At 45.3% G+C, this 17,083-nt stretch overlaps 1 protein-coding gene across 1 annotated transcript in view; it reads left to right on the plus strand.

Moving 5' to 3' along the window:
• The window catches only part of GRIK3 (glutamate ionotropic receptor kainate type subunit 3), a 229,489-nt gene extending 212,700 nt beyond the window's left edge, over nucleotides 1-16,789 (plus strand). Inside the window, exons 13-16 of the mRNA XM_065421725.1 lie at nucleotides 3,404-3,621; nucleotides 14,587-14,809; nucleotides 15,051-15,301; nucleotides 16,595-16,789. Coding sequence (XP_065277797.1) covers nucleotides 3,404-3,621; nucleotides 14,587-14,809; nucleotides 15,051-15,301; nucleotides 16,595-16,789 — 887 coding nt within the window. The remainder of the gene's footprint in view (nucleotides 1-3,403; nucleotides 3,622-14,586; nucleotides 14,810-15,050; nucleotides 15,302-16,594) is intronic.
• The last annotated feature ends 294 nt before the right edge of the window (nucleotides 16,790-17,083 follow it).

Raw genomic sequence — 17,083 nt, forward strand, 5'->3', positions numbered from 1 at the left:
ATATGTGTGTGAGGATACATTATGTTACAATCCATCTCAGCTGCTTAAATTCACTAGGCGGGGCAGTAGCCCCCCATCTCTCTTTCTCTGGTGACACAGCTTTCATAATTTAAGCAATTCATTTACTTTCGGGAAGATCTAACCTGCTTCACACCATTCACTGGTCATTAGTAGAATCAGCTCTCACACAGTGCATGTGGCTGAGGGTGTAATATTTCTTCCCATGTGGTTACTCCATCCTAGCATTGCACTGAAGGGAGAACAGACAATGGACAGATCCTAAAATAACAGAACCTTCTGAGTAAGGCTTTGGTCATTCACTAAGTACCGCATCCAAAATATCAGATGGGTTTCAGCTCAGTGAATTGAGAAGAAGTTAAAAAATTACAAACACATCCACTGATCCTTGGCACAGGTAATTCATAAAATACTCCTAGATGGTAATAGGGCTTCCTGCTGGAACACTCATTTTGATGGACTCCATAGCTGCCAATTAAATAAAGTCCAGTTGAAAGTACCTTCAAACACCTGTTTCCTTAGCTAGCAGTGTAAATGTTCATCACCTAAGGAGAGCTGTATAATGAAAGTACAGTCTATAGTGTCTTTCCTCTCCCACATGTCTTCTCCACATCCCATCTGTGTCCCAGTCTTGAGGAAGCCGTGCACCATTTGACAAAACATACTAGGGCGCTTTCCCAAAACGCCCTTCGATGCTATCTGCATGAGTGAATGTTTGAGGGGTTCTTTGATACCATGGTGACAGGAACCTTAGAAACAGGATGGATGGATTAGAGCAGAATTGTTTCAAGGAGAGCAGAGGCTCAACAGGAGACTTCTTTTAATTAGAGTCTTCCAAATTTCAAAAACAAACTTTAAAAGTAAGTAAACTTGAGCTGATGATCTGCCAAGGCCCAGCAGTGGGGCACAGTACGTGGCAGAGACCCAGAGTGTGGGTCATAAAAGAATTACCCATGCAGGAAACAAACAGCGGCAGGATCCCTTCACTTAGTGTGACCAACTCTGTTTATAGCCTCAGTCTCAGGATGCTTTATTCTTTGCTGTGAATAATTTTCTGCAGTCAAGTGAGAGGCCACCATGGAACTTTGGGACTGGAATGGGGGCTGTTTGAGAGGGATGACTGAAATGAGTTCAGAAATACCCAAGTACGTGTCTGTGCAGAGCGGGGTTTGGAGCTCAGCAGTCAGCGGTCCCCTGCCTTACTTGGGTGTCATTGGTCTGGTTGCATATCCAGGAATGAGAGTGACACTGGGCCAGTGGAAGAACAATATCTGACCATTTGTCAGAAAGAGACCTGGGGGGGGGGGGGGAGTGAGAGAAGTGAAAGAGAAGAAAGACACATGTTTGCGGATTCAGGGGGAAAAAAGGTTCTTCCAACCAGGTTTTTAAGTTGAAAAGAGAAAGTTTGTACAGAAAGTGTCTAGTGCTTTTTTCAAGACCCTGAACGTCCATTGACAAAAGGCTGTTACCTTGGGAGCAATGCTGGGCTGTATCTGCATTGGGCTGTATCTGAATCCTACACTGCTCCCTGCCCTGCACACAGTGGGTGCAGCTCATGTCTAGCACAGGCAGGCACAGCTCCACAGGCTCTCAGTGCCCTAGGAGAGCCCAGGAAACTCACTCCCATCCCACGTGTTACCATGCAAGGTGTTTTTCCTGGTACGGCTCACTCGGCTGGTCCCAGCTCCTTTACAACCTCTGCTGTTCCATTTGGGCTCTTCAGTTGCTTGTCAAGCACCATCTGGTTTTAACGTTTGCCCAGATTGGCGCAAACAGTCTGTTTGCGAGAGGCTGGAGCTCGAATGGAAAAGGAGTGCCTGGATTCAGATTGTGAGAGGTGCCAGGGATGGCTGTGTGACTTACTAGGGCTATAAACCCTGCCAGCTTTTCTGTAGAAAGAAAACTTCATGCTCAGCTGAAACTTGTCTCACCAACTAATTTCACGTAGGACTTGGTCCAAAGCCCACTAGAGCCAATGAAAAGGCTCCGATTGGATTCATAGCCGTAACCATTTACACCAGAGGCTTGTTCCTCCGAGTTACCCTTGCCCAAACGAGGACATACCATGTGAATTGGCTGTCCACTCAAAACAGTTTGAATTTCAAAGGCGGCATACAGGCAGTGAACTGGGCACAAGGGAGTCCCAGTGCAAGGATTTGTTTGGTGAGTAATTTTTAAGTCAGGAATAAAATTCAAGAAAATTGTGATCTGGTTGCAGACAATTCCGGAATGGAGAAATGAAATGTATCGCGCACATGATTGATGATGAATTATTTCACCCAGATCCACTTATAGTCACAGCAGGGAAACTAAAAGAACCCAAAGCATGAGTTCAGTGACACCCACAAGAAATATTGTTGTGTGTCCCCCTGCCGGCACTGTAGCATCATTTAATAACGATTCTTCCCAGAGCTGGACAAGGTCAGTATCCAGGGAGACATTGTAGCAGGATGAATCATTCCCTTACTGGATGCAGTTAAATTAGAGGTCCCCTGTGTTGCTTTTAACTCCATTCTACATCTAATTCAAAAATGGTTTTCAAAGCCACGCCTTCAGCTGCACCAAAAGATGAGATGGAATGGAGCAGGAATAAGCTCTTGATGAGACAACCTTGCTTCCTCAGGCACCTAATGTGGGGGAAATGCTGCATTATGTACCACACTTTAATGCCACACTCCTTAAATTGCCTCGCAGAATCCAACTTTCCATGCAAATTCCAGATCAGAAATGTCATCTGACTGCAGCGTTTCAAACCCAGCCGCTTTCCCCATTTTTAATCCGTGTCTCACGAGATTGCAAAAATAGCACAGCCCATTTAGTCCTTCATCTCCGTTCAGTCAAAGTCATTCCAGACATGTTACACCTTTCATGCTGTATAGTGTCTCCTACTTTTCTGCCTCCAGCAGCTATTCAAAGTAATGGATCCTGATCATTTCTTTGTTGCACTGTTTGATTTTTTTAAAGCCTTGTGTATTTGAATACTCCCCCTTGAATGAGGCCTTTGAGAAGTAATTCATATGAAAGCAAAGCGCTTTTTAAATGGCTGAGCAAAACACTCATAAAAGTTCATAAATGGCTTGCTATTTAAATCTCATAAAAGCAGCCTAGTTAATTACTTCAGTTTTGAAGGTTTCCTGTAAATTGTGCACTGTACCCAAGGTCAGCAATAAAGAGAGAAAATTCTGCAAATGCTACAGAAAAAAAATACAGATTTCCTTGTATGCAAGACGTCTGGGTAATTTGCATTAAAAACAATTGGCGTAATTTGTGCAGTTGTTACAGTTCAGCAATGTGACCTAGTGCTTGAAATATGTACTGTTTCCTTTTTATTTCTTTTCTCTCTTTATTTTCCAATTCCTTTAAGCTGCTTTTCCTACTCTCCCAGGGTCTGAGCTGATGCCCAAAGCTCTGTCTACACGGATCATTGGCGGCATCTGGTGGTTCTTCACGCTCATCATCATCTCGTCCTACACAGCCAACCTTGCTGCCTTCCTGACTGTGGAGAGAATGGAATCCCCCATCGACTCAGCAGATGATCTGGCAAAGCAAACGAAAATAGAGTATGGAGCTGTGAAGGATGGAGCTACCATGACCTTCTTCAAGGTGAGATCAAACATATACATTCCACCCTCGAGGCAGAAATGCAAACACACAAGGAATGGTACCAAAGCAATGTTCTCAGACCAGAGGGAGTAAGAGCAGAGAAAAACTAGTTATATCACGTAGTCCATTTCCCCTCCTCTTAACGCAAGGTTGTTCCCTCTTGCATCTTTGCTAGGACTTTGTCCACACCCACTCAAAGTCACCCAGGCTATGGAACATCCATAGCTCGCTTCTGCCAGATGCGAATTGGTGTTACAAATTTTAAATGGCATTGATTTTACAGCTTCAGAGATACAAAGACACTGGGTAATGCTGGCTCAGACGCTCCAGATGGAAGGTGTATTCCCAAATCAAGGCAGAGCTTCTGTGCAGCTTATACTAAACTCCTCCAGAAAGTCTTATTTTCCCCAGGCATCTTCCAGACCTTCACAACTCCCCTAGTCCCTCTCCTCCTCCGGCTCAATGAGAATGCCCTGAAGCCCTTGAAGACAAACTGATAGGCTTCTAGATGAATTCAGAATCAAGAGGAGAGAGATTAAAAATGAAAACTAGAGCTGGACAAATGCTGCAAACACCTTTCCACCTTTTTTTTTATTTGCATTTTTAAGCAACGTCTCTTGCCCCATGTACATTCACTGAAATATTCACATAAGCATGTCTTACTAGCATGAATGTTCTCAAATAGCAAATTTCAAAGTTTCTGGGAACTTTCAGACCAGAAACCTGAGAGTTACATTCGCCCAGGCAGGGAACAGAAACAACACCACGTGCCTGATATGACCAACCACAACTAACCAACACAGCTCAAATAGAATGAAACAAAGCACAGGGAATAACTTTGAAGAACAGACAAATGGTTCAGGAGAAGGCTCAGATCCGCTAACCTTCTGTGGCCCATTTTTCTCACAGGCGCTGAGGGAGGGGGTGGTTTGCACAGAGGAGGTTTTTTTATTTACTCGTAAGAGCATTAGGTAGGGGTTGAGTAGCTATTTATCTGCCTAGGTTGGAATACATAGTCTGTTCCTTGTTACAGTATGAAACTGTCCATTTTTAGTTGTTATCAGGTCTTGTATAGCACAGGATGGGCACCTGCTGATGGTGTTACATCTTTAATAAATCATAAGAATAAACAGCATAAATAAATTCAAGAAAATCATGTTTTCAGACGCAAAGAGATTAAAGTCATCAGATAAACTTACTTCATGGACTGCTAATAAGTAAAAGACCCTTATCTCTGCCTTGGGCCTATTATATACAAAGCTTGTATAGTCTCAGGTTATTCCCTTGCTATAAGGTTTTTGTTATAACACTATTCTTCCCCCATCTCTGAATACATTGGGCCAAATATTTCATCTATGCTAGGGTCAACAGGGTTGCGGAGCTGGAATTTAGGAATCACAAGGAGCAAGAATATTTCCAGGATCATTCCACCATGGTCTTCAGAAAACAATTTAATGCAATTTTCTGCCCACCCCTTCCCGCATGTTTTGGGGGAGCAAGGAAATACAACATGCCAAATGTAGACCCATTCATTGTCCCAGAACTGAACTTTCAGGTGTGACTAGTGATTTGGGGTAACTAATGAGCACCACCTTAAAGGGGCCTGATTCTCAGTGTGTTGGTGTTCAACACTTTCTGAAAACCAGGCCCCGTGAAGGTGTCTCACGATGCACATTTAAACCCCAGTCTACAAGTTAGCTGGTGTGTGACTGACAGCACGGTTCCAATCATGTTCCCAAGACTAATGCTAAAGGCACAGGGTGGACACAAGCCATGGAGAACAAACATCAACCAGTTTTCAGTCAAAATAACAGTTGTTGGGACACAAACAGAAGGTTCAGCACATGTTGAACTTGCTGCAGAAGCATTGTCCAAGTGGCATGGAAGAGCTTTACTCTGCCTAACAATAGACCTTTGGGGTTTCTACCCTCTCCATCACACTCTCTCTCAAATCCAGACAGATAGCAAGAGTAAGTAATTTCCTGCTCTAATATGAAGCATATTAAAGAAACAGGAACCCAACAGATACCTTCATTCAGGAAATAATAGAACAATAGCATCTGGTAGGACTCAGAGAGTAACTAGCTACAGTGACATATATCCAACCTGTGTTAATATTTTATCAAGCACTAAGCGCCTTGGAGAAAAAGACCCATGGCAAAGGAAAGGGGAAGAAAACAAAACAACAAACCCAAGCAGAAAACAAACCAGAGAAAAGGAATCTGATGCCTGCTTTGTCTCTTGGCAATTCCATGTTAAGGCTTTTAGGCCACACCTATGAAAGTCCATGCAGTGCAATGCCTCCAATACATTGTAACCACGTCATGGAAGGCAAATTACATGAATTCCTTCCATTTAAAAGGAAATTAATTTTAGAAGTTGTCCGACACAGCAGAGAACATGCAAAGAGCTGTCGCATTTTACTGCTGCTTAGAAGATGAAAATTAATTAAGAGATTTAAAAAAGTCTTTGAAACCACAATTGGGTTGTAAAAGTATGTGTTAAAAACGAGAGAGAGGGAGACGATAAAGGAGAGTGGGAAATGGGGAGGAACTTATCTAGGAATTAGCCTCCTTTGCGAACATGACCTGGTTTTTATGTTTTGAGGATGATTTTTTAATATTCCCTTGCAAGGAAGAGATTGAGACTGGAGAATGCAGGCTTTTACTCTGTGCCACTGGTATCAGTCACAACCAGGAGGGGATGTTAGACCCCGATTCACCAAAGCACATCAGAGCTTAGAAAGGGAAAGTTGTTAGCTCTGATGACTGTCTGTCTGGTGGCCAGTGTAAAAGGAAATCCCAATCCAGCCACTGGGATCACACTGACAATTACCGAACCCCCATTACTATCATGTTTGAATACCTTGCCATCATTAGTGAATGTTATCCTCATAACACCCCCTCGGGTGGGGAAATCCTATCCCCGTTTTCACAGCGGGGGGACCTGAGGCCCAGCATAGGTGAAATGACTTGCCCAAGTTCATGTAGAAAGTCCACAGCTGACCTGGGAATTTAAACCAGGTCTCCTCAGTCCCAGTCTAGTGCTCCAGCCGATCACATAACAGACCATTTGCATGGATTACTCTGGTGTAGGTGTTTTTAATACTGCGCAGCTGCCGATTAAACCATGTGGCAAAGAACCAGATTTGTGATTGATCTTATATAGTCAAGCACAGAATTATAGCCCTGAAGAGGGAATGACAAATATTATCATTATTATATTTTGCCCTTGTTTAAAGATTTCCATCCAAGGATCTCAATGCGCTTTCTCACTATAAACATTAAATGTAAGGTAAAGGGTGAGTGCTCTGTGTGGGTAAGCCATGAATTCCCTGCTAGCAGGGAGATGCCAGGATTCAGAGAAATGAGGACTTTGATTGTTTGGATGGTGAAAATGTGACTGCTTTTCTGATCTGGTTAGCAAGCTAACGGTAGTGAGAAATGTACCTTTCCCCAACCCCTTTACACCTTCCTATCATTTCAATTCAGCTGGAAATATATGGACCAAAAGGTGACAAAATATTTCACATCTTAGAAGCCAGGTTGTGCCTGGAATACTGTAAGACGCTGAATGGGTGCAATATAATAGCATTTAGATTAGCCAGTCAGCAGTTTAATAGCCAAGACTCATTAAAGGGAGCTGGTGCTCTGAATTTTAACAAGAAGAAAGAGCAGAACATTTCCCTGCAGATTCACAGCCTGCTGTTGGCTATGACAATGGTGGCCAGAAGTTACACTTTCCAAAGCCCATGCTTAGTTTGACAGGCAGCAGATGTGCTTTCATAAGGAAATAGGATTTTTTTTTTTTTTTGGTACAAAAAGTGTGTGTGTGTGTGTGTGTGTGTGTGTGTGTGTGTGTCCGTCCAGTATCTTTATAGCTTCTTAGCCGTCTCCATCCCACGCATTCTTTGGTTCCTGTCATGCATCTGGCAGAGTCTGTTTATGTTCCACCGCATATTTTATTTTTCTGTGTTACGATTGGAAAGAGATGAATTCTCAGGGCTGTTCCCGCCCCCCCGACATGGGCTTTGTTTGCTGGAGCAGCCGAAATGCTCCTGTGGGACGCTGTGTGTTTGTCGTTCCTGGAAAGAGAAATGTGGTTCAGTTTCCTTAATTGTCATCCAGACGCTCCCACCCCAAACTCTGGCCCAGACCCTCAGCTGGTGTAATTCATCAGCCCCCACCATGACTTCAGTGCAGCTATGCCTGTGTACACCAGCTGGGGATTTGCCCCAGTGTTTGCAAAGACACCTGCTCTTGGTTCTGTTCACTGGGGATGATGCTGTGGCAGCCGTTCTCGAGACACAGGGTCCTGCGTAACAAAGTTCCTGGGCAACTGGAGACGAAGTGCATGCGAGTTGTGTGATACAGATCGTCTTCTGGACAAACCGAGAAGGGAAGCCTCTGATGTCTCTTTTATGGCATACCAGCTTTGAAGGGAACCAGACATAGCATCCTGCTCGCTGCAGGAAAAATGCCCCATGATTGATTGATAGGAGATCCCCCTCTGAGATTATCACCCCTCCCCTTCTCCGTGACTAGCTCTAAAAATTCCACTCAGCCTGGGAATCTGTATTCCCAGCTCCTCTGCTGCCCGGTTTGCTGCGGCTAGCGTTGTCGTTTGCTAACTGCATTATGAAGACACAATATGTCACTTTGGTTTGCAGCTTCTCAAGCCTGTAGGAATGTCACAGAGAATTGCTGATGAGGGCCAGGACAGGAACATCTGCTGCTGCAAGGAGTGCACGATCAAGGTGCTGTCACTTGTGGAGGAAATGGAAGCATAAAGAAAAGGAAGGCAAACGCCTCCTCCTGCTAGCTGATGTCCCTATCTGTAGGCGGGGGGACATCGGCCCAGACTTTGAAAGGTTTTTAGGTGTTGCTGCATTCACCATTGTAACACCCAATTGAGTGAAGAGCCTAAATCCAAAAGGGATTTAGGCACTTGAGTCGACACTGAGTACAGCAATACCTAAATAGCTTGGAAAATGTGGGCCGCAGCTCTTGCAGGGCTTGGTCAAAGGCCCACTGAAAACACTGGAAAGATGTCCCACTGACTCAGGTCAGTAATGCTTCAATCAGTCAGTCCCAACCGTGGCCTTGCTCTGTTGCCAACCTGGCTAGCCGCTGCCTATGCACAGCAAAGAGAGAGTTTTGCTAACTTCATTGGTGGGTTTCATCATGGAAAGAACTTATGAGAAGCCATTTACTGCCAGGGAATGCAGGTCAGATAGCTGGAAGATGAGGGTTCCAGGAAGAAATCAATTAATTTAGTAGCAGTATCTGGTTTCCATTATAGAAAATACCAGAAATACTGTGTTATGTGTTAAGAAGGATGCTCTCTCTCTCGGAACAAAAATGCTGGTTTTAATGTGCCTTTTGCAGCATTCATATATATTTCCTTGTACAGAAATGTTAAATTCTCAAGATTAAGTATCTTCAGTTGGTGAAAATCAATTTATTTCTTTATATGGCCTGGAATTGAAAAGCATAAGCCTGAAAGTTACTTTCTTGCCAATTTCACTGAGAAAAAAGCATATATGTCTGGCAAGGCACCTTTATTTTGGCTCCTCTACACTATTCCATTAATGTATTTCGGTGACTGGTCTTGAAACACTGGTTATTACAGGCAGCTCCTGAGCTGTGACTATAAAGAACAGAGTCAGAGTCATTTGCAATGTTCACAGCATTTGCTATGTTCAGTGTGTTTGCTATTCAGCTACTTGTAAATACGTTTGGTTCAGAACACAAGGTAGGTTCAATTGAGAAACAGCCACATCCGTTTACCCCACTGGTGTAAATCGATGTAGCTGTACTGATTTAAGTAGAGCTACATTTGGTGTGGTCTGGCCAATGTGTTTCTTTACCTAGAGATACCATAGGGCAGGCTATCCCTGCCTTTCTAGTCAGGCATTTCTGACAATCCAGTGTTCCCCGGCAGTTCACAGCCAGAAGATGGTCATTTAATATCAGCTCTTACTACGCCAAAGCAACTGAGCAGTTTCTCTTCACTGACCTGTTGCAGCAGGTCTGATCTGAGGGATTGGGGCTACACCACGTGTCAGAAATCCTCCATTATTCCCACCTGCCCAGATGGTACGTGTTACCAGTGGGACTGAATATCAAGGTAGCAGATGGACATCACTTCAGATTGACTCTGTATTCAGACACTTCCATTAATTTGAACAAAACACCCTATTAAAATTAAATGGCAATTCATTAGTAAGAATATGTTACTAACATCCAACCACTGTGTTACAAACGTCCATTTAGCATAGTTGATGAATCCCAGTAATTTTTTTTATAATAATCATTTAGCCTTTAAATCAATAGGTGACAAATATCCGGTTACCTCTGAAGCAGGCACAATTAACTGCTTTCTTTATTGACTGTCAGTTTCATACCAGGCAATTATTGTGCATGTTCAAGAACTCTTTGATTACGAAGAATACACTCTCTGAGGTGCTATAACAATTTAAGTGGGAGTTAATTTGCTTCTAATCACAATCTAATCCTAACTGGAACACGTTTCTTTGAAGTGTGAACGGAGACTTTTCAGCCCCAGGGAGGGAGGATTAAGAGCATGAGCCCATGAAAGTTTTTTCTCTGGACCTTTACAATTCCTCCAGCCTTGCAGGATGCGGGAGCACTGTCTTCACAGGAACTCAGTGCTTTTCAGTAGAAGGCCACGACTGCACACTTCCCCATCTGCAATGATGCTCGCTGCCTCTGGCAACTGCATACCAGTGGAGGGGTAGTGGATACCACTTGCAGTTTGCACTGACGTTTTACAGTCCAGTGCCCTTATTTTTCTCCTCTTACAGCGGCCTATATCTGTGATCGGACAGGTGCAAGCAAGTAACTAGCTAGATAGAGATGGCCAGATTTGTTTTTTTTCCCTTTTATTTAGAAAAAAGATAATATTGTACAAGGTAGCAGTACCTTATATTAAACTCTGCCTTGTTTTCACCAGCATGTTACCTCCTCTTAGTTACCTGGTGTTAGCTAACACAGTAAGAACACACCTTTTACCCTAGTGAAGATACGGCCAATGTGACTAGTGGCATTTTGACATTGTGAGGTCGCTAAAAGCATGGATTGGAGGAGAACAGAAGAGGCAGAAAGAGCTTGTGTTAATGAATTTCAAGCTATGGCTCTGTTTGGGGGATCCTATTGCCACATTTGCTCTCTTAAGTGGCGCAGCAAGTGTTGCTGGGTCTTTAATTCTGTTGGTGCATTAGGCATGCATGAGTGACTGTAAGTAGCTGTTGCAAAGTGAAGTGCACTCATCAAAGTGTGATCTAAAGAGAAGGGAGCATTTGCTATTGACCCAGGTTCACACTTCACGATGCGGAGTGAAGAGCTGCTGCTCTAGCACACATTCCCCCCTGCACCAAATGAGATCATGTGATGGGCATGGGTGGGGCAGGGTCACCAAGGTGGGGGGAAAATGGGCTGCCCTGGCATTTCAAACTACTCTTACGGTTCATTCAGTCAAAGGGAGTGATTTGAGGAGGAGAGAGGAGAAAAGTGGCTTTGCTGTAGAAGAGAGGCTTGTCGCATGTAATTTAAGTTGCCTGAAGAGCTACACTGCCTCACGCAAGTCCTATTAGCGTCTCTAAATGCAGCCGATTGATTTTTTGCCAGTTTACTTCACTCTGTGCTTTAAACTGGGAGAACACGGATGTTGTTAACGAGCACCATGTCAGCACCCAGGGGGCAGTAAATGCAGAGAGAGAGAGAGAGAAAGGGAATGCTTGTGAACTCAAAGGTCTCTGATATGAACTATGTAAGTGTTAAGCAAGTCATTGTCGGGGAAGAAAGAGTGTTATTCACGTCACTTATGCATTGTAATGTACAGATATTTAATAGTCTTCGTGGCCTAAATTTCCTGCTGCTTTTTTGAGGTCCAATAGTTGCCCCAAATGTACTTCCAGGCATGGGTCCGATCCTCAGCTGGAGTAAAGTGCCATACCTCCACCGAATCCTGTGGTGAGCGATGTTAGTTGAGGATCTGGCCCGTTGCAACAGGATTGCTCAAAGGGCAGCTCTTGCTGGAGAGGACATATGGGTTAGGGTGCGAGCCTGGGGCATAGGAGACAGGTGTGCAGTTCCCCCTCTGCCATGGAACCCCTGTGTCATTTAGACTTTCTCTGCCTCGGCTCCCTCAGGGCAGGTATTTCCCTTCCTCGCAGGGGTGCTGGGCGGATGAGCACATAGAAGACTGTGAAGTGCTCAGATCCGATGGCAATGTGGCCCACAGAGGTACCTAAGATAGGAGGAACTTGGCTCTGGGGCACATAGGAATCCTCTTAAAACAGTGGGTTGGTTAATCTTCATTTCATGGCCAGGTACTCGGTGCAAGGAATAAATTGCAGCCACGAGTGTGTATTTAAAAAGCAGCCATTTCTTCCGTGAATGATGAGACCTCACTCGGGGATGTCCGAGCTCACCCATTTGTATGCTTAGTGGAGGTGCTAATTAACCCAACGCATCAAACAGCCACCTTGCCAAATGCTGTAGCAAAAGAAATAGAAATATATGACATGGCAATGCCACATGGGGAGGCCCTTCACTTCAGAACGCATTGCACAGCCACCACTGCCTTCCCTTCTGTGCGTCTCTTCCTGAGACCCACGTCTGCTGCCTTGCCTAGGCGTCGGGGACTGGCCTAAGTAATGGAAGGATTTAGATTACGTGTATAGTGAGAGAATGCTCAGGCACCGCGAGCACAACTTTTTCTCCTCAATCCCAGAGTACTGGGCCTTCTCATGCATCCCATGCAACAAGGAGCCCGAAGCACAAACAAGCCAGGTATGGCTTAAACTGTATTGTGGACTTGTTTCATACGCTGTCTGCTTGACAAATCTATATTCCTGTCACATACAGCGTGAGGACAGAATTTTTTGACACCCTCCATCCTCATCCTCTCCAACACATGGTAAATTTCATCAAAGAAACACACCGAGCCTGTGATGTGTTCTCCAAATCCGCTCCTTCTTGCTCGGCTGATGGTATCTGCCTGGATGATGCATGCTGCTATCTTGTGCAAACATATGGAAGGGAGATTGAGGAGAGAGATTCTCCAACTGTTTGTCATGGAAAAAATAAATGACAAGACTGAGCAAGCACTGCCCCCTTACATGCCTCTTCAAAAGAGCTCTCACTTTGGAGAGCTTGGGAGATTCCTCCCATCCCTTGCCCCTTCCATTATTAAAAGAGCTACAGTCCTTGGGTGATCCATTCCCAAAGGGGGAATAATTTCCCTTAGCCCAGAGGTGTAGGACATAGATCTGTAATGCACATGCAAAGAGACAAGTGTTACATGCCAAAGCTCTAGTTTGTTTGGTAGAAACCTGGTTCATCTTGTATTTCTGAGCCCCTTGGGGCCCCACCAGACTAAATTCAACCCTGAAACCTGACCCAGACCCTCCTTCTCCAGTTGCACTCATCACAGGACACTTCCTGCAATAGTTCTGAAGTGAAGGGCCTCCCCATGTGGCTTTGGCATGTCATATATTTCTATTTCTTTTGCTACAGCATTTGGCAAGGTGGCTGTTTGATGCGTTGGGTTAATTAGCACCTCCACTAAGCATACAAATGGGTGAGCTCGGACATCCCCGAGTGAGGTCTCATCATTCATGGAAAAAATGGCTGCCTTTTAAATACACACTCGTGCCTGCAATTTATTCCTTGCACTGAGTACCTGGCCATGAAATGAAGATTAACCAACCCACTGTTTTAAGAGGATTTGTATGTGCATCTGTTTCTGTGGAACCTTCCTAAACCAATGCATATGCTTAGCTAATTTTTGTTACAGCATGTGTAAAAGACACTTCAAAAGGCGATCTTAAGCCAGTTGGGATCATGTTATAAAGAAAACAGAATTACTTCTTTCCATCCTAACAGATTTTTGAATGAGCAAATGAAGACAAAAGTTCACATCATATGCCAGTCCAGAAAATGTGTAGTCCCCATTCCAGTGGAATGTCTGCCAACAGTAAAAAAAAAAAAAGTCCCCATTTCTTAGCTATAGCAAAATACAGTAGATGCTTCTCTAATGTCTCTGTGCATCTGTTTATGTAAAAATGTAAAGCCTGTTTGACAGTTAAACATATCTCAGAAGGGACACAGATTGCCTGTGGTGCTTGAAAGTTGGAGAGAGTGAAACATATTCCCTAAAACACTCTCTCTCTCCTCTGTCATTGGGTAGAAAGGGATAAGCAGAATTCAGGTTATTATTCTTCAGAATAATTTAACAGACATACTGGGACAGGAGTCTATCATAATAGCAACTTCTGCAAGGCATCAAAATAAGGTGTGATTGTGCATTGTTGAAATGGACAAATACATTTTTATACTTAGGTGGGAAGCTCTTTGGGGCAAGGATGCTCTATTTGTTGTGTGTTTGCTGCAGCACCTGGCACAACAGGGTCCTGGTCTGTGAGTGGGACTCCCAGGCGCTACCTCAGTAGAAATGGGAAATAATGCAAGGGAGTTCCCGTAGTGTTAGTGTCGGTCAGGATACTGATAGTTAGGACATGGGAAAACTACTTAGCTCCTCTGTGCCTCAGTTTACCTATTTGGTAAAAGAGGCATTGGGGGCACTCATGGGGCTAATGGTTGTTATTAAAATTTTTCATCTGAGGATCTCCAGTTATTGTGCAGTCATTAATTAAGTGCAAAGCATCATTGTTGTTAGTAATAGTTGTGATTACATCTGGTGTGTCAGACAGCCTCAAAGTTACTCTGGTTTTCCTTTAACGAGAAGGGTGGCAACATTAACCAATGGGCTTTCCCAAAGCCGCCACTGACATTCTTGTACATTTTGGTTCTCTCCTGTGGCTTTAACGTTATTGGTATCCTTGTCACAATTTGGAAGTTTCCAGACACTGTTTAGCAGCAAAGGAATAACAGACTAATTTATTTCTGGTGGGGGGACGGCTTGTTATTGTTGTTCCAGAAATCCAAAATTTCCACCTTCGAAAAGATGTGGGCGTTCATGAGCAGCAAGCCATCAGCACTCGTTAAAAATAACGAGGAAGGAATCCAGCGAGCCCTCACTGCAGAATACGCCCTCCTAATGGAGTCCACCACTATTGAATATATCACACAAAGGAACTGCAACCTGACCCAGATTGGGGGACTGATTGACTCCAAAGGCTATGGGATTGGAACTCCCATGGGTAAGTGACAATGGTGCAGTTTGTGTACACGCCTGGAGCGGGGCTGCTTAGCATAAACACAACAGCTGGCATTGAGCTAATCACTCCCAGCCATGTATTTCTGAATAAAACACCCAGGAGTATCTGCCGGGTGAACGGGGATGCACAGCCCTGCTTACACAGACACGCTGCCTGCACTTGGTGGCTTTTGTCCTCCTTCCCCGCTGCGTGTGTAACGGCAGCCGCTCTCCCTCCCCCACAGGTTCACCGTACCGGGATAAGATCACCATCGCTATCCTCCAGCTCCAAGAGGAAGACAAGCTGCACATAATGAAAGAGAAATGGTGGCGGGGGAACGGCTGCCCTGAGGAGGAGAGCAAAGAGGCCAGCGCTCTGGGGATACAGAACATTGGTGGGATTTTCATTGTCCTAGCAGCAGGCTTGGTGCTGTCGGTCTTCGTGGCAATGATTGAGTTCGTCTACAAGCTGCGCAAAACAGCGGAGCGTGAGCAGGTATCGGCACCATCGGTCTCCCAGCCCCCGCCCTGCCGGCTTTGAGCCTAGCTCGGGTCCCGGGGTTGGCCTCTCGCAGGAGTCTGGGAGTTGTGCTCAGGGCGCACACAGCTCGGACTGCTGGAAGCATTGCCCCCTGCGGCATGCTCAGGAGGACCCTGGCGGTGTCAGAGCCCTGAGCTCTGCTGGGGAAAAGTCCTGGCAGCCCAGAGCAGGGATAAAATGAAGATGCCATAGGGTGGGACTCACAGCTCCTCTCCCCATGGATGCCCAAACCAAATCCCCCATCTGGAAGGACGTTGCTTCCAGGGAGGGGATGACGGACTGTACCTGCCTTAGGCTAGGTATGGCCTGGTGCTGAAGAAGGTGGACAGAAAACAGGGGGGAAAGAGAAGGCCAGTGACTTGCAGGGAGCAGCCCTGTAGCCAATGCAATATGCATCTCCCAGGGAAACAAGACACCCGGTCCCCAAAATGGGCTCGGCGAGCGGTAAAGGAGCCACTAAACGTTGTCCTGCCATGCTATGGCAATAGTCTTGGCGAAACCAGGGAACTGGCATAGTATTCCCTGCACTATTCCTCATTTATTAACCCTTTATACACTATACCGCTACCTCGATATAACGCGACCCGATATAACACGAATTCAGATAGAACGCGGTAAAGCAGCGCTCCGGGGGGGGGGCGGGGCTGCGTGCTCCGGTGGATCAAAGCAAGTTCAATATAACGTGTCACCTATAACGCGGTAAGATTTTTTGGCTCCCGAGGACAGCGTTATATCGAGGTAGAGGTGTATTTATCAATGGAATCTTAACAGAAAGTGTGGCCAGGCCACCTCTCATGGTTGCCTTATGCCCTTGATGGAAGAGGGTTTACACCCCTCAGACACTTTTACCTTGTGCTGCGTATACAGCGATGTTACGCACAACATAATAATTGTGTGTATGAATAACCTCTACAACCAGAGACTGAAATAAGTTGGCATAAGCAAAACCCAGTAAACCAGCCTGCCCAGGTCAGGCCGCAGCAGTCCTATGACACTCAGGATGCCACAGCATTCTGACTCCCAGGGAACAGGGAATGCCCCTGCACTTATTACAGTAACCTAGGCTTTTTCTTTAGTCAGTCTCAATATACTGAAGGGGAAATCTCACCTGTGCGCATAGGGGCCCACAAATGGCCTCCACAGCCCTGTGCAGAGTGGTGCGTAGGAAGCATCCTGGCCCTCTGCACAGACAGTTCTCAGAACACCTTCCTGGGAGTAACAAAATCCTTTGCCTCCACTCTTCCCCAGCGCTCCTTCTGCAGCGCCATGGCCGACGAGATCCGGCTGTCGCTCACCTGCCAGCGGAGGGTCAAACACAAAGCCCAGCCACCCATCATGGTGAAGACGGACGCTGTGATCAACATGCACACGTTCAACGACCGACGGCTACCAGGGAAGGACAGCATGACGTGCAATACTGGGCTGACGCCCGTGTTTCCATAGGGAACCGGGGTTGGGGCGGAGGGAGGGACTTGCTGGAGATGGGATCGGATGCTCTCTCCATTAGGGAGGAAGGAATAAAAATCCTGGTTTGGTTCAGTTTCAAGAACAAGGCCTTTAACACAACTCCATCGGTCGCCGGAACAGGAACGGGAACTTCAAAGCATGGACTGTAACCTGGTTTTATTTTTTAAAAAAGGCCTAGATCGTATAGGCCTCATGGAGTCCAAACACACTACACATCCAGGAGTCTGATGTTTACATATTGAACACACATGGAGGCAAGCGAGAATGAAG

This window comes from Emys orbicularis, chromosome 23 (genome assembly GCF_028017835.1).
Source record: "Emys orbicularis isolate rEmyOrb1 chromosome 23, rEmyOrb1.hap1, whole genome shotgun sequence".
NCBI lineage: Eukaryota > Metazoa > Chordata > Testudines > Emydidae > Emys > Emys orbicularis.